The following is a 27,355-nucleotide window of genomic DNA, read 5'->3' as shown; positions in this document are numbered from 1 at the left end:
CAATCAAGATAATTGAAAGCTATTTAAGACCGTGGGTTCTGGATCTCCGGGACCAGGAAAGAAAGGGTAGTTCCATGCATTTCTTGGGCACCACTTCAAGGGAGTGCGACCAAAGTTCTGCAGGATTCCTAGCAGATGTGGGGTAGAAAACACCTCCTTTGCCCCTGTGATCAACAGCAATGCGACAAGAGTCAGGACCCCTTCCTTCCTGCCCCAGAAAGAGATCTGTCTGGGCTTTGTCCGAGATGCAAAAGGCCACCTTACAGCCATGATCCATTTCAGAATTTGCCATCTCCGCGAAGAAACACTGTCTGCAAGTCTGAGGGCTGCTACCAGCCTGCCTCACCTCGACCACCTCCCACAGAAGGAACCCAGGGTCCTAAAGCCCCAAACCACCTTGGCTCAGGCACTGAAACTCGAGTGCTCCTCCTGGAGCTCCACCGCCCTACCTCGTGTTGCCTTGTTCAGTGCGACTAGGGGAGGTCTCTCCACCTTCCTTGTGTGACTGCGGCTCCTAGAACTTTGCTCTAGGTGCGGGGGTGTCCTGCTTCTCCTAGTGTCCCCACTCCTAACACCGCCTTTCCTGGAGAAGATACTCTGTAAAGGTCTTCAGAATATATGAGCTAGTGAACAGGGGCCTCAGATTTATTGCCAGCTGCTTCCTTAAATAACCCAGACAAACCCAAATAAAGATAATTTAGTTTTTGAGAATGACACACAAGAAGGACAGATGGATGAATTCATTGCAATTACTTTTATCGCATAATTCTTGCCGCATCAATATTAGTGCTTCCCTGGTGGCTCAGACGGTAAAGTGTCTGTCTACATTGGGAGACCCGTGTTCCATCCCTGGGTCATGATGATCCCCTGGAGAAAGAAATGACAGCCCACCCAAGTACTCTTGCCTGGAAAATCCCATGGACTGAGGAGCCTTGTTGGCCACAGTCCATGGGGTCGCGAAGAGTCGGACAGGACTGAGCGACTCCACCACTCCACCACAAGCTCACATTTCCGAAACGGATCTAATTCCATTTCCACTGTGTCCCATTCAGGGTCACAAAACAAAATGGAAGAGTTTCCAATCTCTCACAAAACAGCAAAACTCTTGTTCTTGAACTGTGTAGGCACAAACACATATTGATCAACCTCATTCTCCAAGCTAAGACACTGAACTTTATTTAGCCTTTTGCAAAAACAGTCAAAGCTTGAAGATTTTCTAAGGAAAACAGATGAATCTCCATGTCATTGTAGAGAACAGGAGCCCACAGATGCTGTGCACTGGTTCCCCCAACTGGCCCGGGCCCTCACTTCTGAGAAGGTGACTACTCCCTCTTCAATCACAGAGGGAAGGATTACCCTGGCTGCTGCTCTGGCTCAGGCCCCCTATTCCTCCTCCCTCGCAGCCTCTGCAGACAGGAGTGGGGAGGCCCTCAAAGCCCTCTGTTAGACCCTGAGCACAGACACCGTGACTTGCCACTTGCTGGTCTCCACATAGGCCAGGGCGCCCCACAGGAACTCATAGCGAGCAGGGTGGCTGTCAGGCACCGGCTGGTATTCCAGGTATGCCTCCCGCAGCCACACTTGGGTCAGCAGCTCCCTGAGCTCCCCAAAGAGACAGGGCTCACTCCCAACACACACCCCCGTCCTGCTGAGTACTCCCAAGACTGCTTCCTCAGGGGTCAGGTCTTCACTCTGCATGATCAGGTTGAGGAGCAGCACCAGGATGCCAGCCTTGGGCAGGGTCTGCCCACTGCTCAGCATCACATTGCAGGTGAGGCCCAGGGTAGGGACCATGATGTAGATGTGCTCCCTGGGGTCCAACTGCTTTACCTCCAGGCCAACGACAACCTGTAGGCACTCTGCAGCTTGACTGAAGACCACTAGGACATGCTCCTGGTTATTCCTGAGGACCTTCTTCAGCATTTCCGCCTGGGATGTCAGATGTTTGGCCAGATACTACAGGAGCAAGAACTTCATCAAGTTAGCCACTATCTCATTCAGAGCTTCATGGGGCAAGGCCTCCACAAGGGTGGAGCAGGAGACTGTGGGGGAGGAGGCTGAGGGTGATACAGCCTCCCCCGCTCAGCCCCAGAGAGCTGCACTTCCACAGGACCCTGGCCTCACCTGGGTCCTGAAGGTCTTCCTCGAGCTTGCTCAGCTCAGTCATCTTGACCATGAGCGTGATGCCTGGGATCAAACTACAGAGTGAGGCAGGAGTGAGGCATGGGGGCAAATGGGACAGATGAGGACCATGGGCCTGGATGGTGGATAGACGGGCTGTGAATGGCCTCACCTGAGAACCGCACCCTGGTTGGCCACAGGCCACTTGCAGGTCTCCTCTTGAAAAGTGCTCTCAGACCACACAGGGACATGCCTCTGGAGTGGCCAGTCCCCTGGCTACCTGAAGAAGGAAGTGAGGTGGCTCCCCAGGGTGTGGTCAGCACAGCCCGAGATTTCTGGGACTGACAAGGTAAGGGGATTAGGCCCTTGTGGGGTCCCCTCTGTTCTGGGATGGGCAGCACTTGGTGTCCACTCAGGGCACCCTCATCACCTTGACTCCTGGCATTGCCTGGACCTCCTCTGTTCACTGACCTCAGGACACGGGCCTCAGATGTCTGCCTTCGCCTACTGCTTCCTACAGCTCCTGTGAGAAATGGAGGGGCACCTCAGTGGTATCCCGTGGCACAGCCCTTAGCATTCTCTGACAGTACAAGGGGTGCACACTGTGAGGGTCCCTCAGTTGTGTGGTGAGAGGTCCCTTCAGAGCTCCCCTTTAGTGCTTACATTTCCCCTGGCACAACCTGGTCCCTCCCCTCTGGGGGCCTGGAGGGAAATGCAGAACAAGACCCGAGACTGGAAAGAAAGCGCTGAGGGGCCCCACATGCGGCCGCACCTGCCCAAGGTCTCCTGTGGGGCCTAGGCCAGGGAGGTGTTCGGTCCTCAGCTCCTCCTCATGTCCTGCCTTCCCTCCCAGCACTGACCACAGGGGCGGGGGTCTGCTCAGTCCTCCACTGCGGTTGAGGAGTCCAGCCTCTGCCAACCGGAAGCCTTCGGCTGTTCCTGAAATACCTCACCTCGCGAGGTCCCTAAGCCAGAGTTCAAGAAACTGCTCACCCCACTCTGCACCCTCCAAGACCCCCTTGCAAGGGCCAAGATCCCTCCCTGTTGGGGTCTAACTGCCTTAGTCCTGCCTTGCATGGGGTCTAGACTCCACACAAGACCTGCAAGTGTCCCATCCGCCATTTGGAGTTTCCCCTGCTTTCAAGAGGTCCCCAGTCTCTCTGCCAGGGTTATCAGGCAATGCGGCACGAGGTTACCCTGCCCAGGGACTACCAGGGTTCCCTCTGTTCTGAGATCTGGCTATTCTCAGTCCTCCCTCAGGGTCCTCACCTTGATTTCCAGGAGGACCTAGTCTCTGTCCTCTCCCCACCATAGTCCCTGCTCCTCACACCAAGTCCCCAGCCTCACAGAGCTGGATGTCAGGAACTCAGGACAGACCTAGTGTGTTCTTCTCACCCCGAGGGCTCCCAGGGCCGATGGCAGCGGCAGGGATCTGTGGGGTTCCATCCCTCTTATCTTGGGATCCCTAGAGTTTTCACTTGGGGTCCCTTCAGCCTTCCCTCAGAGACCTCAACTTATCTCCAGGTACGACTTCAGATTCTCTCCTTTCCCCTACTAACGCCCCAAACCTCATACCAGGAGCCCAGTCTTTCTGATATGCAGATGTCACTAAGTCATCTCTCTATACTAGGACACCAGGCTGAAATCTGGATATTAGGAAGTCAGCCCCCTATCCCAGGTCCCCAGTCTCTCTGAGACCCAGTCAGGAAATCCAGCATACGTTCATCCACCCAATGTCCTCCCAGAGCCCACTCTGCTCTGGGGTCCAGGGTCCCCTCTGTCCTTCCTCAGTGTCCTCACCTTGACTCTCAAAAGAAAGAAGATCTTTCTCACTGCCCATCTGACGCCCTGACGCTTCTAACAATTGCCTAATGTTTCTGAGATACAGATGCGGAAGTCAGAAGAGGCTGCCAAGCGCTCATCCCACCACCAGGGTGGCCCAGGGCTGACAGTAGGGTCAGGAATCTGTGGGGTTCCTTAATCCTTCCTAAGGAATCTCATCTAGAGCCCTGGCATTCTGGGGATGCCCCTTGTGTTGACCAGAGGCGGGACCCTCACATCAAGTCTCAGGGCTCACAGAGGGTGGATGAGCACATGCTGCATTTCCTGACATCTGGGTCTCAGAGAAACTGGGGACCTGGGAAAGGGGGTGTAGCCTCAGGTGAGCAGAGGGAAGATCCCCAGCTCCTCCAGGGTTTCAATTTGAGGACACTGACGGACGACTGAGTGGACCCTGGACCCAAATCAGAGGAGACCTCAGAAAAGCCTGGAGCTGCTGTTGGTCCTTGGCCGAACTGGGATAGATGAGCCCGAAGTGCATGGTCTCACTTCCTGACATCCGGGTCTCTGAGTGGGGACGTCACATATGGGGCGGGGCCTCGGGGGCCCGATTCCCAGGTCCTGCAGGGTTGAAGACCTTGAGGACCCTGAAGAGGGACTAGAGGACCCTGAACCCGTAATCAGAGGGGACCTCAGAGAAGCGAATCTCTGTTGGCAGTCCAGGGCAACCGTGGGGGCAGGATGAGTGCCACAGGCATGAGCTGTCTTCCTGACATCCGGGTCTTCAAGAGACTGGGGTCCTGCTATAAGGGGCGGGGCTTCAGTTGCGGAGAGGCGAGAATCCAGGTCGTGCGCGGAGGCAAGGTGAGGTTCCTGAAGGAGGACTGCGGGCACCCTGAGTGAGGACTGATGGAACCCCACAGATCCCCATCCCTGTAGTCGTCCCTGGGAGCCCTTGGGGTGAGAAGAGCACAGTAGGTCTGTCTGACTTCCTCACATGCGGGTCTCAGAGGGACTGGAGGCCTTGGGAAAGCGGCGGGGTGTCAAAATGGCAGAGGCGACAAACGCGAGTCCTGCCTGGAGTCCAGGCTCCATGCGAGGAAGGATTGAGGCGGTTCGACGCCAAGCTGGAGGGATCTTGGCCCTTGCAAGAGGGTCTTGGAGGGCCCAGAGTGGGGTGAGCAGGGTGAGCAGTTTCTTGACCGCTGGCTTAGGGAACTCGGGAGGTGAGGTTTTACGGGCAGAGGTGGAGGCTTCAGGTTGGCAGAGGCTGGACTCCCCAACCCCAAGGTTGGACTGAGCAAACCCCCGCCCCTGTGGCGAGTGCTTGGAGGCCAGGCAGGACGTGAGGAGGAGCTGAGGACCGAGCATCTCCCCAGCCTAGGACCCGCGCCAGGCCCTGGACAGGTGCGGCCGCATGTGGGGCCCCTCAGTGCTTTCTGTTCAGGCTTGTGTCTTGTTTTGAGTTTCCTTCTACTCCTCCAAAGGGGACCGTCCAGGTCATGCCAGGGGAAAGGTGAGCATTACAAGGTACCCACAACACAACTGGGTGTAATCCGAGTGTCCGTCCCCACCTAGCAGCACAGAAGGCCCAGGGCTGTGCCACAGTATAGCCCTTAGATGTCACCTCCATGTCTCTCACAGGAGCTCCAGGAACCGGGAGGCGAAGGCAGAGGTCTGAAGCCTGTGTCCTGAGTTCAGACAGGCAGTATCAGGAGTCAAGGTGAGAGGGTGACCTGAAGTGAACCAGAGGCTCCCTATCCCAGAACATAGGGGGGGCCCAGAAGGCCCCAATTCCTCACACTGTTTTGGACCCGGAAATCTCAGGCTGTACTGACCACACCCTGGGGAGCCACCTTCCTTCCTCCTTCGGGTAGCCAGGGGACTGGCCTCCCAGGAGGAGCTCTCCTGTGAGGTCGGAGAGAACCCCTCAAGGGGAGAGCTGTAAGTGGCCTGTGTCGTACCATCCAGGATGCATTTCTTAGCCCAGGTTGCTCACACCTCCTCTCTCCCAGAGGCCCTTGGTCCCCATCTGTACCTCTGCCTCAGTTCCGTGTCTTGTTTCACCTCAGGCATTGTGCTCGTGGTTGAGATGAGTGAGCTCAGCAAACCCGAGGAAGACCTTCAGGACCCAGGCGAGGCCCAGGGCCCTATCGAGGTGCCGCTCTTGGAGGCTGAGGTGGGGGAGTCCGCATCCCACTTGGCCTCCTACTACCCAGCATCCTCCTCTGCTCCTATGGAGGCCTTGCCCCAGGAAATTCTGGATAGGATGATAGGTAAACTGATGAAGTTCCTGCTCCTCAAGTATCGAGCCAAGGAGCTGACCTCCCAGGCGGAAATGCTGAATAAGGTCCTCAGGGATAACCAGGAGCACTTCCCGGTGGTCTTCAGGGAAGTCTCAGTGTGCCTGCAGCTGGTCTTTGGCGTGGACGTGAAAGAGGTGGACCCAGCGGAGCACATCTACATCTTGGTCCCCATCCTGGGCCTCACTTGCGATGAGATGCTGAGCGATGGGGTGGGCCTGCCCAAGGCCGGCTTCCTGGTGCTGGTCCTCAGCATGATCATGCGGTTTGGAGACCCGGCCCCTGAGGAGGCGGTCTGGGGAGCACTCAGAAGGATGGGGGTGTATGTTGGGAGTGAGCAGTGTGTCTTTGGGGAGCTCAGGGAGCTTCTGACCCAAGTGTGGGTGCGGGAAGGATACCTGCGGTACCAGCAGGTGCCTGACAGCCACCCTGTTTGCTATGAGTTCCTGTGGGGTCCCCGGGCCTATGTGGAGACCAGCAAGTGGCAAGTCATGGCATTTATGCGCAGGGTCAACCAAAGGGCTTTGAGGACCTTCCCATTCCTGTCTGCATAAGATGCGAGGGAAGAGGAATAGGGGGCCTGAGACAGAGCAGCAGCCAGGTTGTTCCTTCTCTCTGTGGTTAAAGAGGGGGTAGTCAGCTTTCTAAACTGTGAGGGCCCGGGCTAGTTGGGGGAACCAGTTTGTAGCATCTTTTGGTTCCTGTTCTCTATGATGACGAGGGGATTCATCTCTGTTTTCTTTAGAAACTTTTCAAAGTTTGGTTTCAGAGTAGGCTAAAGAAACTTCAATATCTTAGCTTTGTGAATGATATTGATCCGAGTGTATCTGATGTTACACAGTTCAAAAACAAGAGTTTTTGTAAGAGAGATGGGAAAGTCTTCCATTTTGTTTTGTGGTCCTGAACAGAATGCAATGGAATCGAAATTAGAAATGTTTTGAAAATGTGAACTTCTGTAGCAATAGTATTGTATGGAGAAGAGTTAGATAATAAAAGTAATCATAGTCAATTCATGCTTATGGCCTTCTTGTCTGTCATTCACAATAACTAAATGATCTCAGTTAATTGAATTTTCCTGGGTTATTAAAGAAAGTAGCAGACAATCTGAGAGCCCTGCTCATTGGCTCAGTTATTCCAAAGACGTGTACAGATTCTCTGCTCCGTGAAAGGCCATGTTAACAGTGGGGACACTAGGAGTAGCAGGACACCCCCACACTTACAGCAATGGTCGAGGAGCCACAGTCACATGAGGTCTGTGTTGGGGGTGAGGGGAATCTCTGAAACGCATCATTGCTGTGAGGTGTCCTTTTGCTTCTTGGATAAACCCCAGAGAGATCTCTTTCTAGGGCAGGCAGGGAGGGGTCCAGGCTCTTGCCCCATAGCTGTTGACCACAGGGATGAAATAGGTGTGTTCTGTCCACCATCTGCTAGGAATCCTAGAGAAATGTGAATCTTGCTCTTTGATATATGCCCAGTAATCCCTGTACTAGCCCTCCTGTCTCTGCCTTGGGAAGCTGATTAACAAGTACATTGAAATAACAGTTTCTTTGGTCATCTGGACTTTATGATTTTCACTTGTGCGCATGCTCTAGATTTCATTTGGATGAAATGAGTGAAGAGAAGCTGCAAAAGTGGACAGGACCTGCTGTGTGACTAGAATCCTGGGATCTTTGAGTGAGCTGTGCCCAGCTGGAGACACTGCTCTCCACCCCGAAACACACACAGACACTGAAATTGATATACATTCTCCAGGAGGAAAACACAGAACAGCAATTCTGAGTGGTTTTCTATTCCATTTCTAATTAAGCTGCCAATTCTCTGAGGTGTCCTGAAAACCAAACAGTTTCCAGAGGGGAGAGGGACAGAGTCTGAGATCCGAAGAGCATGAGAAACAAGTACTAGCCAGTAAAGATGCAACATCTGCAAGCATCCCTGGGTTCGGGTGGGTTCAGAAGTGTGGAGGCAGCAGAGACCCAGGTTAAGGCTGTGCCTGGCAGCAAAAGGCAGGAGCGACTTCCGGGCCTAAGGAGGTGGTGAGGTCACTGCAGTGGGGGTGTGGATGGGTGCAGGGGGCTAAAGGGGCAGCTATCCATGCTGAGTGCCAGAGAAAAAGGGGAACAGGTGATGTGATTCTGGTCACATATATGGCAGCTGCCAGATAGTCAGTGGATGCTTGGAAAAGCCCCGTGGCCTCAGTTCTTCTCCTGTGAAGCCAGCCGGTTTGAGGAGCCCACGTGTTGGGCTGCACTATTCGCCTGAGGGATGGGATGCAGCTGCCAGGGCCTGGCGGTCATGGCCTCTGTGATGTCGGGACAGGAATCTGTCACAGTGTTGCCCCAAGAGTGTCCTCCACTCTCCACTGTAGGAAGGGGTCGGCTACTTTGTGGTCCAGGGCTTGTCTGAGAATGTGCACCTCAATAGGATGTGGGATACCTAATCAGCCAAATAGGATGTTTCACAAATAAAACTAAGAAACTTTGCTACTTAGACCATAGTGGACCATAATGTTAGTAGCTCAGTCGTGTCGGACTGTTTGCCACTCCATGGACTGTAGTCTTCCGATCCCCTCTGTCCATGGAATTCTCCAGGCAAGAATACTGGAGTGGGTTGCCATGCCCTTCTTCAGGTGATCTCCCTGACCCATGAATCGATCCCATGTCTCCCACAGTGTAAGCGGAATCTTCATCATTTGAGCTCCTGGGCAAGCCCCATTTCCATAGAAAACCTGTTAAATTTGGGTATGAAGGAGTGTTCCAACAGGACCCAAGCTGCTCCAGGAAATAGAAGCAAGAGCCACTCTTTGCCTCTGCCCTAGCTGGTCTTCCATCCAAAACAGTACTTTCCTTTCTTGCAGCCCCAACTAAGGTCAAGTCCTTGATTACAATGGCCAATTACAATCAAGATAATTGAAAGCTATTTAAGACCGTGGGTTCTGGATCTCCGGGACCAGGAAAGAAAGGGTAGTTCCATGCATTTCTTGGGCACCACTTCAAGGGAGTGCGACCAAAGTTCTGCAGGATTCCTAGCAGATGTGGGGTAGAAAACACCTCCTTTGCCCCTGTGATCAACAGCAATGCGACAAGAGTCAGGACCCCTTCCTTCCTGCCCCAGAAAGAGATCTGTCTGGGCTTTGTCCGAGATGCAAAAGGCCACCTTACAGCCATGATCCATTTCAGAATTTGCCATCTCCGCGAAGAAACACTGTCTGCAAGTCTGAGGGCTGCTACCAGCCTGCCTCACCTCGACCACCTCCCACAGAAGGAACCCAGGGTCCTAAAGCCCCAAACCACCTTGGCTCAGGCACTGAAACTCGAGTGCTCCTCCTGGAGCTCCACCGCCCTACCTCGTGTTGCCTTGTTCAGTGCGACTAGGGGAGGTCTCTCCACCTTCCTTGTGTGACTGCGGCTCCTAGAACTTTGCTCTAGGTGCGGGGGTGTCCTGCTTCTCCTAGTGTCCCCACTCCTAACACCGCCTTTCCTGGAGAAGATACTCTGTAAAGGTCTTCAGAATATATGAGCTAGTGAACAGGGGCCTCAGATTTATTGCCAGCTGCTTCCTTAAATAACCCAGACAAACCCAAATACAGATAATTTAGTTTTTGAGAATGACACACAAGAAGGACAGATGGATGAATTCATTGCAATTACTTTTATCGCATAATTCTTGCCGCATCAATATTAGTGCTTCCCTGGTGGCTCAGACGGTAAAGTGTCTGTCTACATTGGGAGACCCGTGTTCCATCCCTGGGTCATGATGATCCCCTGGAGAAAGAAATGACAGCCCACCCAAGTACTCTTGCCTGGAAAATCCCATGGACTGAGGAGCCTTGTTGGCCACAGTCCATGGGGTCACGAAGAGTCGGACAGGACTGAGCGACTCCACCACTCCACCACAAGCTCACATTTCCGAAACGGATCTAATTCCATTTCCACTGTGTCCCATTCAGGGTCACAAAACAAAATGGAAGAGTTTCCAATCTCTCACAAAACAGCAAAACTCTTGTTCTTGAACTGTGTAAGCACAAACACATATTGATCAACCTCATTCTCCAAGCTAAGACACTGAACTTTATTTAGCCTTTTGCAAAAACAGTCAAAGCTTGAAGATTTTCTAAGGAAAACAGATGAATCTCCATGTCATTGTAGAGAACAGGAGCCCACAGATGCTGTGCACTGGTTCCCCCAACTGGCCCGGGCCCTCACTTCTGAGAAGGTGACTACTCCCTCTTCAATCACAGAGGGAAGGATTACCCTGGCTGCTGCTCTGGCTCAGGCCCCCTATTCCTCCTCCCTCGCAGCCTCTGCAGACAGGAGTGGGGAGGCCCTCAAAGCCCTCTGTTAGACCCTGAGCACAGACACCGTGACTTGCCACTTGCTGGTCTCCACATAGGCCAGGGCGCCCCACAGGAACTCATAGCGAGCAGGGTGGCTGTCAGGCACCTGCTGGTATTCCAGGTATCCCTCCCGCAGCCACACTTGGGTCAGCAGCTCCCTGAGCTCCCCAAAGAGACAGGGCTCACTCCCAACACACACCCCCGTCCTGCTGAGTACTCCCAAGCTTCCTCAGGGGTCAGGTCTTCACTCTGCATGATCAGGTTGAGGAGCAGCACCAGGATGCCAGCCTTGGGCAGGGTCTGCCCACTGCTCAGCATCACATTGCAGGTGAGGCCCAGGGTAGGGACCATGATGTAGATGTGCTCCCTGGGGTCCAACTGCTTTACCTCCAGGCCAACGACAACCTGTAGGCACTCTGCAGCTTGACTGAAGACCACTAGGACATGCTCCTGGTTATTCCTGAGGACCTTCTTCAGCATTTCCGCCTGGGATGTCAGATGTTTGGCCAGATACTACAGGAGCAAGAACTTCATCAAGTTAGCCACTATCTCATTCAGAGCTTCATGGGGCAAGGCCTCCACAAGGGTGGAGCAGGAGACTGTGGGGGAGGAGGCTGAGGGTGATACAGCCTCCCCCGCTCAGCCCCAGAGAGCTGCACTTCCACAGGACCCTGGCCTCACCTGGGTCCTGAAGGTCTTCCTCGAGCTTGCTCAGCTCAGTCATCTTGACCATGAGCGTGATGCCTGGGATCAAACTACAGAGTGAGGCAGGAGTGAGGCATGGGGGCAAATGGGACAGATGAGGACCATGGGCCTGGATGGTGGATAGACGGGCTGTGAATGGCCCCACCTGAGAACCGCACCCTGGTTGGCCACAGGCCACTTGCAGCTCTCCTCTTGAAACGTGCTCTCAGACCACACAGGGACATGCCTCTGGAGTGGCCAGTCCCCTGGCTACCTGAAGAAGGAAGTGAGGTGGCTCCCCAGGGTGTGGTCAGCACAGCCCGAGATTTCTGGGACTGACAAGGTAAGGGGATTAGGCTCTTGTGGGGTCCCCTCTGTTCTGGGATGGGCAGCACTTGGTGTCCACTCAGGGCACCCTCATCACCTTGACTCCTGGAATTGCCTGGACCTCCTCTGTTCACTGACCTCAGGACACGGGCCTCAGATGTCTGCCTTCGCCTACTGCTTCCTACAGCTCCTGTGAGAAATGGAGGGGCACGTCAGTGGTATCCCGTGGCACAGCCCTTAGCATTCTCTGACAGTACAAGGGGTGCACACTGTGAGGGTCCCTCAGTTGTGTGGTGAGAGGTCCCTTCAGAGCTCCCCTTTAGTGCTTACATTTCCCCTGGCACAACCTGGTCCCTCCCCTCTGGGGGCCTGGAGGGAAATGCAGAACAAGACCCGAGACTGGAAAGAAAGCGCTGAGGGGCCCCACATGCGGCCGCACCTGCCCAAGGTCTCCTGTGGGGCCTAGGCCAGGGAGGTGTTCGGTCCTCAGCTCCTCCTCATGTCCTGCCTTCCCTCCCAGCACTGACCACAGGGGCGGGGGTCTGCTCAGTCCTCCGCTGCGGTTGAGGAGTCCAGCCTCTGCCAACCGGAAGCCTTCGGCTGTTCCTGAAATACCTCACCTCGCGAGGTCCCTAAGCCAGAGTTCAAGAAACTGCTCACCCCACTCTGCACCCTCCAAGACCCCCTTGCAAGGGCCAAGATCCCTCCCTGTTGGGGTCTAACTGCCTTAGTCCTGCCTTGCATGGGGTCTAGACTCCACACAAGACCTGCAAGTGTCCCATCCGCCATTTGGAGTTTCCCCTGCTTTCAAGAGGTCCCCAGTCTCTCTGCCAGGGTTATCAGGCAATGCGGCACGAGGTTACCCTGCCCAGGGACTACCAGGGTTCCCTCTGTTCTGAGATCTGGCTATTCTCAGTCCTCCCTCAGGGTCCTCACCTTGATTTCCAGGAGGACCTAGTCTCTGTCCTCTCCCCACCATAGTCCCTGCTCCTCACACCAAGTCCCCAGCCTCACAGAGCTGGATGTCAGGAACTCAGGACAGACCTAGTGTGTTCTTCTCACCCCGAGGGCTCACAGGGCCGATGGCAGGGGCAGGGATCTGTGGGGTTCCATCCCTCTTATCTTGGGATCCCTAGAGTTTTCACTTGGGGTCCCTTCAGCCTTCCCTCAGAGACCTCAACTTATCTCCAGGTACGACTTCAGATTCTCTCCTTTCCCCTACTAACGCCCCAAACCTCATACCAGGAGCCCAGTCTTTCTGATATGCGGATGTCACTAAGTCATCTCTCTATACTAGGACACCAGGCTGAAATCTGGATATTAGGAAGTCAGCCCCCTATCCCAGGTCCCCAGTCTCTCTGAGACCCAGTCAGGAAATCCAGCATACGTTCATCCACCCAATGTCCTCCCAGAGCCCACTCTGCTCTGGGGTCCAGGGTCCCCTCTGTCCTTCCTCAGTGTCCTCACCTTGACTCTCAAAAGAAAGAAGATCTTTCTCACTGCCCATCTGACGCCCTGACGCTTCTAACAATTGCCTAATGTTTCTGAGATACAGATGCGGAAGTCAGAAGAGGCTGCCAAGCGCTCATCCCACCACCAGGGTGGCCCAGGGCTGACAGTAGGGTCAGGAATCTGTGGGGTTCCTTAATCCTTCCTAAGGAATCTCATCTAGAGCCCTGGCATTCTGGGGATGCCCCTTGTGTTGACCAGAGGCGGGACCCTCACATCAAGTCTCAGGGCTCACAGAGGGTGGATGAGCACATGCTGCATTTCCTGACATCTGGGTCTCAGAGAAACTGGGGACCTGGGAAAGGGGGTGTAGCCTCAGGTGAGCAGAGGGAAGATCCCCAGCTCCTCCAGGGTTTCAATTTGAGGACACTGACGGACGACTGAGTGGACCCTGGACCCAAATCAGAGGAGACCTCAGAAAAGCCTGGAGCTGCTGTTGGTCCTTGGCCGAACTGGGATAGATGAGCCCGAAGTGCATGGTCTCACTTCCTGACATCCGGGTCTCTGAGTGGGGACGTCACATATGGGGCGGGGCCTCGGGGGCCCGATTCCCAGGTCCTGCAGGGTTGAAGACCTTGAGGACCCTGAAGAGGGACTAGAGGACCCTGAACCCGTAATCAGAGGGGACCTCAGAGAAGCGAATCTCTGTTGGCAGTCCAGGGCAACCGTGGGGGCAGGATGAGTGCCACAGGCATGAGCTGTCTTCCTGACATCCGGGTCTTCAAGAGACTGGGGTCCTGCTATAAGGGGCGGGGCTTCAGTTGCGGAGAGGCGAGAATCCAGGTCGTGCGCGGAGGCAAGGTGAGGTTCCTGAAGGAGGACTGCGGGCACCCTGAGTGAGGACTGATGGAACCCCACAGATCCCCATCCCTGTAGTCGTCCCTGGGAGCCCTTGGGGTGAGAAGAGCACAGTAGGTCTGTCTGACTACCTCACAGGCGGGTCTCAGAGGGACTGGAGGCCTTGGGAAAGCGGCGGGGTGTCAAAATGGCAGAGGCGACAAACGCGAGTCCTGCCTGGAGTCCAGGCTCCATGCGAGGAAGGATTGAGGCGGTTCGACGCCAAGCTGGAGGGATCTTGGCCCTTGCAAGAGGGTCTTGGAGGGCCCAGAGTGGGGTGAGCAGGGTGAGCAGTTTCTTGACCGTTGGCTTAGGGAACTCGGGAGGTGAGGTTTTACGGGCAGAGGTGGAGGCTTCAGGTTGGCAGAGGCTGGACTCCCCAACCCCAAGGTTGGACTGAGCAAACCCCCGCCCCTGTGGCGAGTGCTTGGAGGCCAGGCAGGACGTGAGGAGGAGCTGAGGACCGAGCATCTCCCCAGCCTAGGACCCGCGCCAGGCCCTGGACAGGTGCGGCCGCATGTGGGGCCCCTCAGTGCTTTCTGTTCAGGCTTGTGTCTTGTTTTGAGTTTCCTTCTACTCCTCCAAAGGGGACCGTCCAGGTCATGCCAGGGGAAAGGTGAGCATTACAAGGTACCCACAACACAACTGGGTGTAATCCGAGTGTCCGTCCCCACCTAGCAGCACAGAAGGCCCAGGGCTGTGCCACAGTATAGCCCTTAGATGTCACCTCCATGTCTCTCACAGGAGCTCCAGGAACCGGGAGGCGAAGGCAGAGGTCTGAAGCCTGTGTCCTGAGTTCAGACAGGCAGTATCAGGAGTCAAGGTGAGAGGGTGACCTGAAGTGAACCAGAGGCTCCCTATCCCAGAACATAGCGGGGGCCCAGAAGGCCCCAATTCCTCACACTGTTTTGGACCCGGAAATCTCAGGCTGTACTGACCACACCCTGGGGAGCCACCTTCCTTCCTCCTTCGGGTAGCCAGGGGACTGGCCTCCCAGGAGGAGCTCTCCTGTGAGGTCGGAGAGAACCCCTCAAGGGGAGAGCTGTAAGTGGCCTGTGTCGTACCATCCAGGATGCATTTCTTAGCCCAGGTTGCTCACACCTCCTCTCTCCCAGAGGCCCTTGGTCCCCATCTGTACCTCTGCCTCAGTTCCGTGTCTTGTTTCACCTCAGGCATTGTGCTCGTGGTTGAGATGAGTGAGCTCAGCAAACCCGAGGAAGACCTTCAGGACCCAGGCGAGGCCCAGGGCCCTATCGAGGTGCCGCTCTTGGAGGCTGAGGTGGGGGAGTCCGCATCCCACTTGGCCTCCTACTACCCAGCATCCTCCTCTGCTCCTATGGAGGCCTTGCCCCAGGAAATTCTGGATAGGATGATAGGTAAACTGATGAAGTTCCTGCTCCTCAAGTATCGAGCCAAGGAGCTGACCTCCCAGGCGGAAATGCTGAATAAGGTCCTCAGGGATAACCAGGAGCACTTCCCGGTGGTCTTCAGGGAAGTCTCAGTGTGCCTGCAGCTGGTCTTTGGCGTGGACGTGAAAGAGGTGGACCCAGCGGAGCACATCTACATCTTGGTCCCCATCCTGGGCCTCACTTGCGATGAGATGCTGAGCGATGGGGTGGGCCTGCCCAAGGCCGGCTTCCTGGTGCTGGTCCTCAGCATGATCATGCGGTTTGGAGACCCGGCCCCTGAGGAGGCGGTCTGGGGAGCACTCAGAAGGATGGGGGTGTATGTTGGGAGTGAGCAGTGTGTCTTTGGGGAGCTCAGGGAGCTTCTGACCCAAGTGTGGGTGCGGGAAGGATACCTGCGGTACCAGCAGGTGCCTGACAGCCACCCTGTTTGCTATGAGTTCCTGTGGGGTCCCCGGGCCTATGTGGAGACCAGCAAGTGGCAAGTCATGGCATTTATGCGCAGGGTCAACCAAAGGGCTTTGAGGACCTTCCCATTCCTGTCTGCATAAGATGCGAGGGAAGAGGAATAGGGGGCCTGAGACAGAGCAGCAGCCAGGTTGTTCCTTCTCTCTGTGGTTAAAGAGGGGGTAGTCAGCTTTCTAAACTGTGAGGGCCCGGGCTAGTTGGGGGAACCAGTTTGTAGCATCTTTTGGTTCCTGTTCTCTATGATGACGAGGGGATTCATCTCTGTTTTCTTTAGAAACTTTTCAAAGTTTGGTTTCAGAGTAGGCTAAAGAAACTTCAATATCTTAGCTTTGTGAATGATATTGATCCGAGTGTATCTGATGTTACACAGTTCAAAAACAAGAGTTTTTGTAAGAGAGATGGGAAAGTCTTCCATTTTGTTTTGTGGTCCTGAACAGAATGCAATGGAATCGAAATTAGAAATGTTTTGAAAATGTGAACTTCTGTAGCAATAGTATTGTATGGAGAAGAGTTAGATAATAAAAGTAATCATAGTCAATTCATGCTTATGGCCTTCTTGTCTGTCATTCACAATAACTAAATGATCTCAGTTAATTGAATTTTCCTGGGTTATTAAAGAAAGTAGCAGACAATCTGAGAGCCCTGCTCATTGGCTCAGTTATTCCAAAGACGTGTACAGATTCTCTGCTCCGTGAAAGGCCATGTTAACAGTGGGGACACTAGGAGTAGCAGGACACCCCCACACTTACAGCAATGGTCGAGGAGCCACAGTCACATGAGGTCTGTGTTGGGGGTGAGGGGAATCTCTGAAACGCATCATTGCTGTGAGGTGTCCTTTTGCTTCTTGGATAAACCCCAGAGAGATCTCTTTCTAGGGCAGGCAGGGAGGGGTCCAGGCTCTTGCCCCATAGCTGTTGACCACAGGGATGAAATAGGTGTGTTCTGTCCACCATCTGCTAGGAATCCTAGAGAAATGTGAATCTTGCTCTTTGATATATGCCCAGTAATCCCTGTACTAGCCCTCCTGTCTCTGCCTTGGGAAGCTGATTAACAAGTACATTGAAATAACAGTTTCTTTGGTCATCTGGACTTTATGATTTTCACTTGTGCGCATGCTCTAGATTTCATTTGGATGAAATGAGTGAAGAGAAGCTGCAAAAGTGGACAGGACCTGCTGTGTGACTAGAATCCTGGGATCTTTGAGTGAGCTGTGCCCAGCTGGAGACACTGCTCTCCACCCCGAAACACACACAGACACTGAAATTGATATACATTCTCCAGGAGGAAAACACAGAACAGCAATTCTGAGTGGTTTTCTATTCCATTTCTAATTAAGCTGCCAATTCTCTGAGGTGTCCTGAAAACCAAACAGTTTCCAGAGGGGAGAGGGACAGAGTCTGAGATCCGAAGAGCATGAGAAACAAGTACTAGCCAGTAAAGATGCAACATCTGCAAGCATCCCTGGGTTCGGGTGGGTTCAGAAGTGTGGAGGCAGCAGAGACCCAGGTTAAGGCTGTGCCTGGCAGCAAAAGGCAGGAGCGACTTCCGGGCCTAAGGAGGTGGTGAGGTCACTGCAGTGGGGGTGTGGATGGGTGCAGGGGGCTAAAGGGGCAGCTATCCATGCTGAGTGCCAGAGAAAAAGGGGAACAGGTGATGTGATTCTGGTCACATATATGGCAGCTGCCAGATAGTGGATGCTTGGAAAAGCCCCGTGGCCTCAGTTCTTCTCCTGTGAAGCCAGCCGGTTTGAGGAGCCCACGTGTTGGGCTGCACTATTCGCCTGAGGGATGGGATGCAGCTGCCAGGGCCTGGCGGTCATGGCCTCTGTGATGTCGGGACAGGAATCTGTCACAGTGTTGCCCCAAGAGTGTCCTCCACTCTCCACTGTAGGAAGGGGTCGGCTACTTTGTGGTCCAGGGCTTGTCTGAGAATGTGCACCTCAATAGGATGTGGGATACCTAATCAGCCAAATAGGATGTTTCACAAATAAAACTAAGAAACTTTGCTACTTAGACCATAGTGGACCATAATGTTAGTAGCTCAGTCGTGTCGGACTGTTTGCCACTCCATGGACTGTAGTCTTCCGATCCCCTCTGTCCATGGAATTCTCCAGGCAAGAATACTGGAGTGGGTTGCCATGCCCTTCTTCAGGTGATCTCCCTGACCCATGAATCGATCCCATGTCTCCCACAGTGTAAGCGGAATCTTCATCATTTGAGCTCCTGGGCAAGCCCCATTTCCATAGAAAACCTGTTAAATTTGGGTATGAAGGAGTGTTCCAAAAGGACCCAAGCTGCTCCAGGAAATAGAAGCAAGAGCCACTCTTTGCCTCTGCCCTAGCTGGTCTTCCATCCAAAACAGTACTTTCCTTTCTTGCAGCCCCAACTAAGGTCAAGTCCTTGATTACAATGGCCAATTACAATCAAGATAATTGAAAGCTATTTAAGACCGTGGGTTCTGGATCTCCGGGACCAGGAAAGAAAGGGTAGTTCCATGCATTTCTTGGGCACCACTTCAAGGGAGTGCGACCAAAGTTCTGCAGGATTCCTAGCAGATGTGGGGTAGAAAACACCTCCTTTGCCCCTGTGATCAACAGCAATGCGACAAGAGTCAGGACCCCTTCCTTCCTGCCCCAGAAAGAGATCTGTCTGGGCTTTGTCCGAGATGCAAAAGGCCACCTTACAGCCATGATCCATTTCAGAATTTGCCATCTCCGCGAAGAAACACTGTCTGCAAGTCTGAGGGCTGCTACCAGCCTGCCTCACCTCGACCACCTCCCACAGAAGGAACCCAGGGTCCTAAAGCCCCAAACAACCTTGGCTCAGGCACTGAAACTCGAGTGCTCCTCCTGGAGCTCCACCGCCCTACCTCGTGTTGCCTTGTTCAGTGCGACTAGGGGAGGTCTCTCCACCTTCCTTGTGTGACTGCGGCTCCTAGAACTTTGCTCTAGGTGCGGGGGTGTCCTGCTTCTCCTAGTGTCCCCACTCCTAACACCGCCTTTCCTGGAGAAGATACTCTGTAAAGGTCTTCAGAATATATGAGCTAGTGAACAGGGGCCTCAGATTTATTGCCAGCTGCTTCCTTAAATAACCCAGACAAACCCAAATAAAGATAATTTAGTTTTTGAGAATGACACACAAGAAGGACAGATGGATGAATTCATTGCAATTACTTTTATCGCATAATTCTTGCCGCATCAATATTAGTGCTTCCCTGGTGGCTCAGACGGTAAAGTGTCTGTCTACATTGGGAGACCCGTGTTCCATCCCTGGGTCATGATGATCCCCTGGAGAAAGAAATGACAGCCCACCCAAGTACTCTTGCCTGGAAAATCCCATGGACTGAGGAGCCTTGTTGGCCACAGTCCATGGGGTCGCGAAGAGTCGGACAGGACTGAGCGACTCCACCACTCCACCACAAGCTCACATTTCCGAAACGGATCTAATTCCATTTCCACTGTGTCCCATTCAGGGTCACAAAACAAAATGGAAGAGTTTCCAATCTCTCACAAAACAGCAAAACTCTTGTTCTTGAACTGTGTAGGCACAAACACATATTGATCAACCTCATTCTCCAAGCTAAGACACTGAACTTTATTTAGCCTTTTGCAAAAACAGTCAAAGCTTGAAGATTTTCTAAGGAAAACAGATGAATCTCCATGTCATTGTAGAGAACAGGAGCCCACAGATGCTGTGCACTGGTTCCCCCAACTGGCCCGGGCCCTCACTTCTGAGAAGGTGACTACTCCCTCTTCAATCACAGAGGGAAGGATTACCCTGGCTGCTGCTCTGGCTCAGGCCCCCTATTCCTCCTCCCTCGCAGCCTCTGCAGACAGGAGTGGGGAGGCCCTCAAAGCCCTCTGTTAGACCCTGAGCACAGACACCGTGACTTGCCACTTGCTGGTCTCCACATAGGCCAGGGCGCCCCACAGGAACTCATAGCGAGCAGGGTGGCTGTCAGGCACCTGCTGGTATTCCAGGTATCCCTCCCGCAGCCACACTTGGGTCAGCAGCTCCCTGAGCTCCCCAAAGAGACAGGGCTCACTCCCAACACACACCCCCGTCCTGCTGAGTACTCCCAAGCTTTCTCAGGGGTCAGGTCTTCACTCTGCATGATCAGGTTGAGGAGCAGCACCAGGATGCCAGCCTTGGGCAGGGTCTGCCCACTGCTCAGCATCACATTGCAGGTGAGGCCCAGGGTAGGGACCATGATGTAGATGTGCTCCCTGGGGTCCAACTGCTTTACCTCCAGGCCAACGACAACCTGTAGGCACTCTGCAGCTTGACTGAAGACCACTAGGACATGCTCCTGGTTATTCCTGAGGACCTTCTTCAGCATTTCCGCCTGGGATGTCAGATGTTTGGCCAGATACTACAGGAGCAAGAAGTTCATCAAGTTAGCCACTATCTCATTCAGAGCTTCATGGGGCAAGGCCTCCACAAGGGTGGAGCAGGAGACTGTGGGGGAGGAGGCTGAGGGTGATACAGCCTCCCCCGCTCAGCCCCAGAGAGCTGCACTTCCACAGGACCCTGGCCTCACCTGGGTCCTGAAGGTCTTCCTCGAGCTTGCTCAGCTCAGTCATCTTGACCATGAGCGTGATGCCTGGGATCAAACTACAGAGTGAGGCAGGAGTGAGGCATGGGGGCAAATGGGACAGATGAGGACCATGGGCCTGGATGGTGGATAGACGGGCTGTGAATGGCCCCACCTGAGAACCGCACCCTGGTTGGCCACAGGCCACTTGCAGCTCTCCTCTTGAAACGTGCTCTCAGACCACACAGGGACATGCCTCTGGAGTGGCCAGTCCCCTGGCTACCTGAAGAAGGAAGTGAGGTGGCTCCCCAGGGTGTGGTCAGCACAGCCCGAGATTTCTGGGACTGACAAGGTAAGGGGATTAGGCTCTTGTGGGGTCCCCTCTGTTCTGGGATGGGCAGCACTTGGTGTCCACTCAGGGCACCCTCATCACCTTGACTCCTGGAATTGCCTGGACCTCCTCTGTTCACTGACCTCAGGACACGGGCCTCAGATGTCTGCCTTCGCCTACTGCTTCCTACAGCTCCTGTGAGAAATGGAGGGGCACGTCAGTGGTATCCCGTGGCACAGCCCTTAGCATTCTCTGACAGTACAAGGGGTGCACACTGTGAGGGTCCCTCAGTTGTGTGGTGAGAGGTCCCTTCAGAGCTCCCCTTTAGTGCTTACATTTCCCCTGGCACAACCTGGTCCCTCCCCTCTGGGGGCCTGGAGGGAAATGCAGAACAAGACCCGAGACTGGAAAGAAAGCGCTGAGGGGCCCCACATGCGGCCGCACCTGCCCAAGGTCTCCTGTGGGGCCTAGGCCAGGGAGGTGTTCGGTCCTCAGCTCCTCCTCATGTCCTGCCTTCCCTCCCAGCACTGACCACAGGGGCGGGGGTCTGCTCAGTCCTCCATTGCGGTTGAGGAGTCCAGCCTCTGCCAACCGGAAGCCTTCGGCTGTTCCTGAAATACCTCATCTCCCGAGGTCCCTAAGCCAGAGTTCAAGAAACTGCTCACCCCACTCTGCACCCTCCAAGACCCCCTTGCAAGGGCCAAGATCCCTCCCTGTTGGGGTCTAACTGCCTTAGTCCTGCCTTGCATGGGGTCTAGACTCCACACAAGACCTGCAAGTGTCCCATCCGCCATTTGGAGTTTCCCCTGCTTTCAAGAGGTCCCCAGTCTCTCTGCCAGGGTTATCAGGCAATGCGGCACGAGGTTACCCTGCCCAGGGACTACCAGGGTTCCCTCTGTTCTGAGATCTGGCTATTCTCAGTCCTCCCTCAGGGTCCTCACCTTGATTTCCAGGAGGACCTAGTCTCTGTCCTCTCCCCACCATAGTCCCTGCTCCTCACACCAAGTCCCCAGCCTCACAGAGCTGGATGTCAGGAACTCAGGACAGACCTAGTGTGTTCTTCTCACCCCGAGGGCTACCAGGGCCGATGGCAGCGGCAGGGATCTGTGGGGTTCCATCCCTCTTATCTTGGGATCCCTAGAGTTTTCACTTGGGGTCCCTTCAGCCTTCCCTCAGAGACCTCAACTTATCTCCAGGTACGACTTCAGATTCTCTCCTTTCCCCTACTAACGCCCCAAACCTCATACCAGGAGCCCAGTCTTTCTGATATGCGGATGTCAGTAAGTCATCTCTCTATACTAGGACACCAGGCTGAAATCTGGATATTAGGAAGTCAGCCCCCTATCCCAGGTCCCCAGTCTCTCTGAGACCCAGTCAGGAAATCCAGCATACGTTCATCCACCCAATGTCCTCCCAGAGCCCACTCTGCTCTGGGGTCCAGGGTCCCCTCTGTCCTTCCTCAGTGTCCTCACCTTGACTCTCAAAAGAAAGAAGATCTTTCTCACTGCCCATCTGACGCCCTGACGCTTCTAACAATTGCCTAATGTTTCTGAGATACAGATGCGGAAGTCAGAAGAGGCTGCCAAGCGCTCATCCCACCACCAGGGTGGCCCAGGGCTGACAGTAGGGTCAGGAATCTGTGGGGTTCCTTAATCCTTCCTAAGGAATCTCATCTAGAGCCCTGGCATTCTGGGGATGCCCCTTGTGTTGACCAGAGGCGGGACCCTCACATCAAGTCTCAGGGCTCACAGAGGGTGGATGAGCACATGCTGCATTTCCTGACATCTGGGTCTCAGAGAAACTGGGGACCTGGGAAAGGGGGTGTAGCCTCAGGTGAGCAGAGGGAAGATCCCCAGCTCCTCCAGGGTTTCAATTTGAGGACACTGACGGACGACTGAGTGGACCCTGGACCCAAATCAGAGGAGACCTCAGAAAAGCCTGGAGCTGCTGTTGGTCCTTGGCCGAACTGGGATAGATGAGCCCGAAGTGCATGGTCTCACTTCCTGACATCCGGGTCTCTGAGTGGGGACGTCACATATGGGGCGGGGCCTCGGGGGCCCGATTCCCAGGTCCTGCAGGGTTGAAGACCTTGAGGACCCTGAAGAGGGACTAGAGGACCCTGAACCCGTAATCAGAGGGGACCTCAGAGAAGCGAATCTCTGTTGGCAGTCCAGGGCAACCGTGGGGGCAGGATGAGTGCCACAGGCATGAGCTGTCTTCCTGACATCCGGGTCTTCAAGAGACTGGGGTCCTGCTATAAGGGGCGGGGCTTCAGTTGCGGAGAGGCGAGAATCCAGGTCGTGCGCGGAGGCAAGGTGAGGTTCCTGAAGGAGGACTGCGGGCACCCTGAGTGAGGACTGATGGAACCCCACAGATCCCCATCCCTGTAGTCATCCCTGGGAGCCCTTGGGGTGAGAAGAGCACAGTAGGTCTGTCTGACTACCTCACATGCGGGTCTCAGAGGGACTGGAGGCCTTGGGAAAGCGGCGGGGTGTCAAAATGGCAGAGGCGACAAACGCGAGTCCTGCCTGGAGTCCAGGCTCCATGCGAGGAAGGATTGAGGCGGTTCGACGCCAAGCTGGAGGGATCTTGGCCCTTGCAAGAGGGTCTTGGAGGGCCCAGAGTGGGGTGAGCAGGGTGAGCAGTTTCTTGACCGTTGGCTTAGGGAACTCGGGAGGTGAGGTTTTACGGGCAGAGGTGGAGGCTTCAGGTTGGCAGAGGCTGGACTCCCCAACCCCAAGGTTGGACTGAGCAAACCCCCGCCCCTGTGGCGAGTGCTTGGAGGCCAGGCAGGACGTGAGGAGGAGCTGAGGACCGAGCATCTCCCCAGCCTAGGACCCGCGCCAGGCCCTGGACAGGTGCGGCCGCATGTGGGGCCCCTCAGTGCTTTCTGTTCAGGCTTGTGTCTTGTTTTGAGTTTCCTTCTACTCCTCCAAAGGGGACCGTCCAGGTCATGCCAGGGGAAAGGTGAGCATTACAAGGTACCCACAACACAACTGGGTGTAATCCGAGTGTCCGTCCCCACCTAGCAGCACAGAAGGCCCAGGGCTGTGCCACAGTATAGCCCTTAGATGTCACCTCCATGTCTCTCACAGGAGCTCCAGGAACCGGGAGGCGAAGGCAGAGGTCTGAAGCCTGTGTCCTGAGTTCAGACAGGCAGTATCAGGAGTCAAGGTGAGAGGGTGACCTGAAGTGAACCAGAGGCTCCCTATCCCAGAACATAGCGGGGGCCCAGAAGGCCCCAATTCCTCACACTGTTTTGGACCCGGAAATCTCAGGCTGTACTGACCACACCCTGGGGAGCCACCTTCCTTCCTCCTTCGGGTAGCCAGGGGACTGGCCTCCCAGGAGGAGCTCTCCTGTGAGGTCGGAGAGAACCCCTCAAGGGGAGAGCTGTAAGTGGCCTGTGTCGTACCATCCAGGATGCATTTCTTAGCCCAGGTTGCTCACACCTCCTCTCTCCCAGAGGCCCTTGGTCCCCATCTGTACCTCTGCCTCACTTCCGTGTCTTGTTTCACCTCAGGCATTGTGCTCGTGGTTGAGATGAGTGAGCTCAGCAAACCCGAGGAAGACCTTCAGGACCCAGGCGAGGCCCAGGGCCCTATCGAGGTGCCGCTCTTGGAGGCTGAGGTGGGGGAGTCCGCATCCCACTTGGCCTCCTACTACCCAGCATCCTCCTCTGCTCCTATGGAGGCCTTGCCCCAGGAAATTCTGGATAGGATGATAGGTAAACTGATGAAGTTCCTGCTCCTCAAGTATCGAGCCAAGGAGCTGACCTCCCAGGCGGAAATGCTGAATAAGGTCCTCAGGGATAACCAGGAGCACTTCCCGGTGGTCTTCAGGGAAGTCTCAGTGTGCCTGCAGCTGGTCTTTGGCGTGGACGTGAAAGAGGTGGACCCAGCGGAGCACATCTACATCTTGGTCCCCATCCTGGGCCTCACTTGCGATGAGATGCTGAGCGATGGGGTGGGCCTGCCCAAGGCCGGCTTCCTGGTGCTGGTCCTCAGCATGATCATGCGGTTTGGAGACCCGGCCCCTGAGGAGGCGGTCTGGGGAGCACTCAGAAGGATGGGGGTGTATGTTGGGAGTGAGCAGTGTGTCTTTGGGGAGCTCAGGGAGCTTCTGACCCAAGTGTGGGTGCGGGAAGGATACCTGCGGTACCAGCAGGTGCCTGACAGCCACCCTGTTTGCTATGAGTTCCTGTGGGGTCCCCGGGCCTATGTGGAGACCAGCAAGTGGCAAGTCATGGCATTTATGCGCAGGGTCAACCAAAGGGCTTTGAGGACCTTCCCATTCCTGTCTGCATAAGATGCGAGGGAAGAGGGATAGGGGGCCTGAGACAGAGCAGCAGCCAGGTTGTTCCTTCTCTCTGTGGTTAAAGAGGGGGTAGTCAGCTTTCTAAACTGTGAGGGCCCGGGCTAGTTGGGGGAACCAGTTTGTAGCATCTTTTGGTTCCTGTTCTCTATGATGACGAGGGGATTCATCTCTGTTTTCTTTAGAAACTTTTCAAAGTTTGGTTTCAGAGTAGGCTAAAGAAACTTCAATATCTTAGCTTTGTGAATGATATTGATCCAAGTGTATCTGATGTTACACAGTTCAAAAACAAGAGTTTTTGTAAGAGAGATGGGAAAGTCTTCCATTTTGTTTTGTGGTCCTGAACAGAATGCAATGGAATCGAAATTAGAAATGTTTTGAAAATGTGAACTTCTGTAGCAATAGTATTGTATGGAGAAGAGTTAGATAATAAAAGTAATCATAGTCAATTCATGCTTATGGCCTTCTTGTCTGTCATTCACAATAACTAAATGATCTCAGTTAATTGAATTTTCCTGGGTTATTAAAGAAAGTAGCAGACAATCTGAGAGCCCTGCTCATTGGCTCAGTTATTCCAAAGACGTGTACAGATTCTCTGCTCCGTGAAAGGCCATGTTAACAGTGGGGACACTAGGAGTAGCAGGACACCCCCACACTTACAGCAATGGTCGAGGAGCCACAGTCACCTGAGGTCTGTCTTGGGGGTGAGGGGAATCTCTGAAACGCATCATTGCTGTGAGGTGTCCTTTTGCTTCTTGGATAAACCCCAGAGAGATCTCTTTCTAGGGCAGGCAGGGAGGGGTCCAGGCTCTTGCCCCATAGCTGTTGACCACAGGGATGAAATAGGTGTGTTCTGTCCACCATCTGCTAGGAATCCTAGAGAAATGTGAATCTTGCTCTTTGATATATGCCCAGTAATCCCTGTACTAGCCCTCCTGTCTCTGCCTTGGGAAGCTGATTAACAAGTACATTGAAATAACAGTTCCTTTGGTCATCTGGACTTTATGATTTTCACTTGTGCGCATGCTCTAGATTTCATTTGGATGAAATGAGTGAAGAGAAGCTGCAAAAGTGGACAGGACCTGCTGTGTGACTAGAATCCTGGGATCTTTGAGTGAGCTGTGCCCAGCTGGAGACACTGCTCTCCACCCCGAAACACACACAGACACTGAAATTGATATACATTCTCCAGGAGGAAAACACAGAACAGCAATTCTGAGTGGTTTTCTATTCCATTTCTAATTAAGCTGCCAATTCTCTGAGGTGTCCTGAAAACCAAACAGTTTCCAGAGGGGAGAGGGACAGAGTCTGAGATCCGAAGAGCATGAGAAATAAGTACTAGCCAGTAAAGATGCAACATCTGCAAGCATCCCTGGGTTCGGGTGGGTTCAGAAGTGTGGAGGCAGCAGAGACCCAGGTTAAGGCTATGCCTGGCAGCAAAAGGCAGGAGCGACTTCCGGGCCTAAGGAGGTGGTGAGGTCACTGCAGTGGGGGTGTGGATGGGTGCAGGGGGCTAAAGGGGCAGCTATCCATGCTGAGTGCCAGAGAAAAAGGGGAACAGGTGATGTGATTCTGGTCACATATATGGCAGCTGCCAGATAGTCAGTGGATGCTTGGAAAAGCCCCATGGCCTCAGTTCTTCTCCTGTGAAGCCAGCCGGTTTGAGGAGCCCACGTGTTGGGCTGCACTATTCACCTGAGGGATGGGATGCAGCTGCCAGGGCCTGGCGGTCATGGCCTCTGTGATGTCGGGACAGGAATCTGTCACAGTGTTGCCCCAAGAGTGTCCTCCACTCTCCACTGTAGGAAGGGGTCGGCTACTTTGTGGTCCAGGGCTTGTCTGAGAATGTGCACCTCAATAGGATGTGGGATACCTAATCAGCCAAATAGGATGTTTCACAAATAAAACTAAGAAACTTTGCTACTTAGACCATAGTGGACCATAATGTTAGTAGCTCAGTCGTGTCGGACTGTTTGCCACTCCATGGACTGCAGTCTTCCGATCCCCTCTGTCCATGGAATTCTCCAGGCAAGAATACTGGAGTGGGTTGCCATGCCCTTCTTCAGGTGATCTCCCTGACCCATGAATCGATCCCATGTCTCCCACAGTGTAAGCGGAATCTTCATCATTTGAGCTCCTGGGCAAGCCCCATTTCCATAGAAAACCTGTTAAATTTGGGTATGAAGGAGTGTTCCAACAGGACCCAAGCTGCTCCAGGAAATAGAAGCAAGAGCCACTCTTTGCCTCTGCCCTAGCTGGTCTTCCATCCAAAACAGTACTTTCCTTTCTTGCAGCCCCAACTAAGGTCAAGTCCTTGATTACAATGGCCAATTACAATCAAGATAATAGAAAGCTATTTAAGACCGTGGGTTCTGGATCTCCGGGACCAGGAAAGAAAGGGTAGTTCCAT

General features: G+C 54.1%; 3 protein-coding genes and 1 pseudogene across 3 annotated transcripts in view; all 4 read left to right on the top strand.

Moving 5' to 3' along the window:
• The window catches only part of LOC122689847 (melanoma-associated antigen 10-like), a 596,047-nt gene that overhangs the window by 261,946 nt on the left and 306,746 nt on the right, over positions 1–27,355 (top strand). The window lies entirely within an intron of this gene.
• LOC122689845 overlaps positions 1–27,355 on the top strand; it is a 587,451-nt pseudogene that overhangs the window by 314,752 nt on the left and 245,344 nt on the right.
• Positions 5,993–6,757, top strand: LOC122689867 (melanoma-associated antigen 8-like). The gene has a single exon (XM_043896648.1). It carries the CDS (start codon positions 5,993–5,995, stop codon positions 6,755–6,757), a length of 765 nt encoding a protein of 254 aa, XP_043752583.1.
• Positions 15,086–15,850, top strand: LOC122689866 (melanoma-associated antigen 8-like). Its single transcript, XM_043896647.1, has one exon. The coding sequence runs from the start codon at positions 15,086–15,088 to the stop codon at positions 15,848–15,850; it is 765 nt and encodes a 254-aa protein (XP_043752582.1).

The sequence above is a fragment of the Cervus elaphus genome, chromosome X (genome assembly GCF_910594005.1).
Source record: "Cervus elaphus chromosome X, mCerEla1.1, whole genome shotgun sequence".
NCBI lineage: Eukaryota > Metazoa > Chordata > Mammalia > Artiodactyla > Cervidae > Cervus > Cervus elaphus.
The sequence above is the reverse complement of the archived record's forward strand: the minus strand, read 5'-3'. Positions and strand labels throughout refer to the sequence as shown.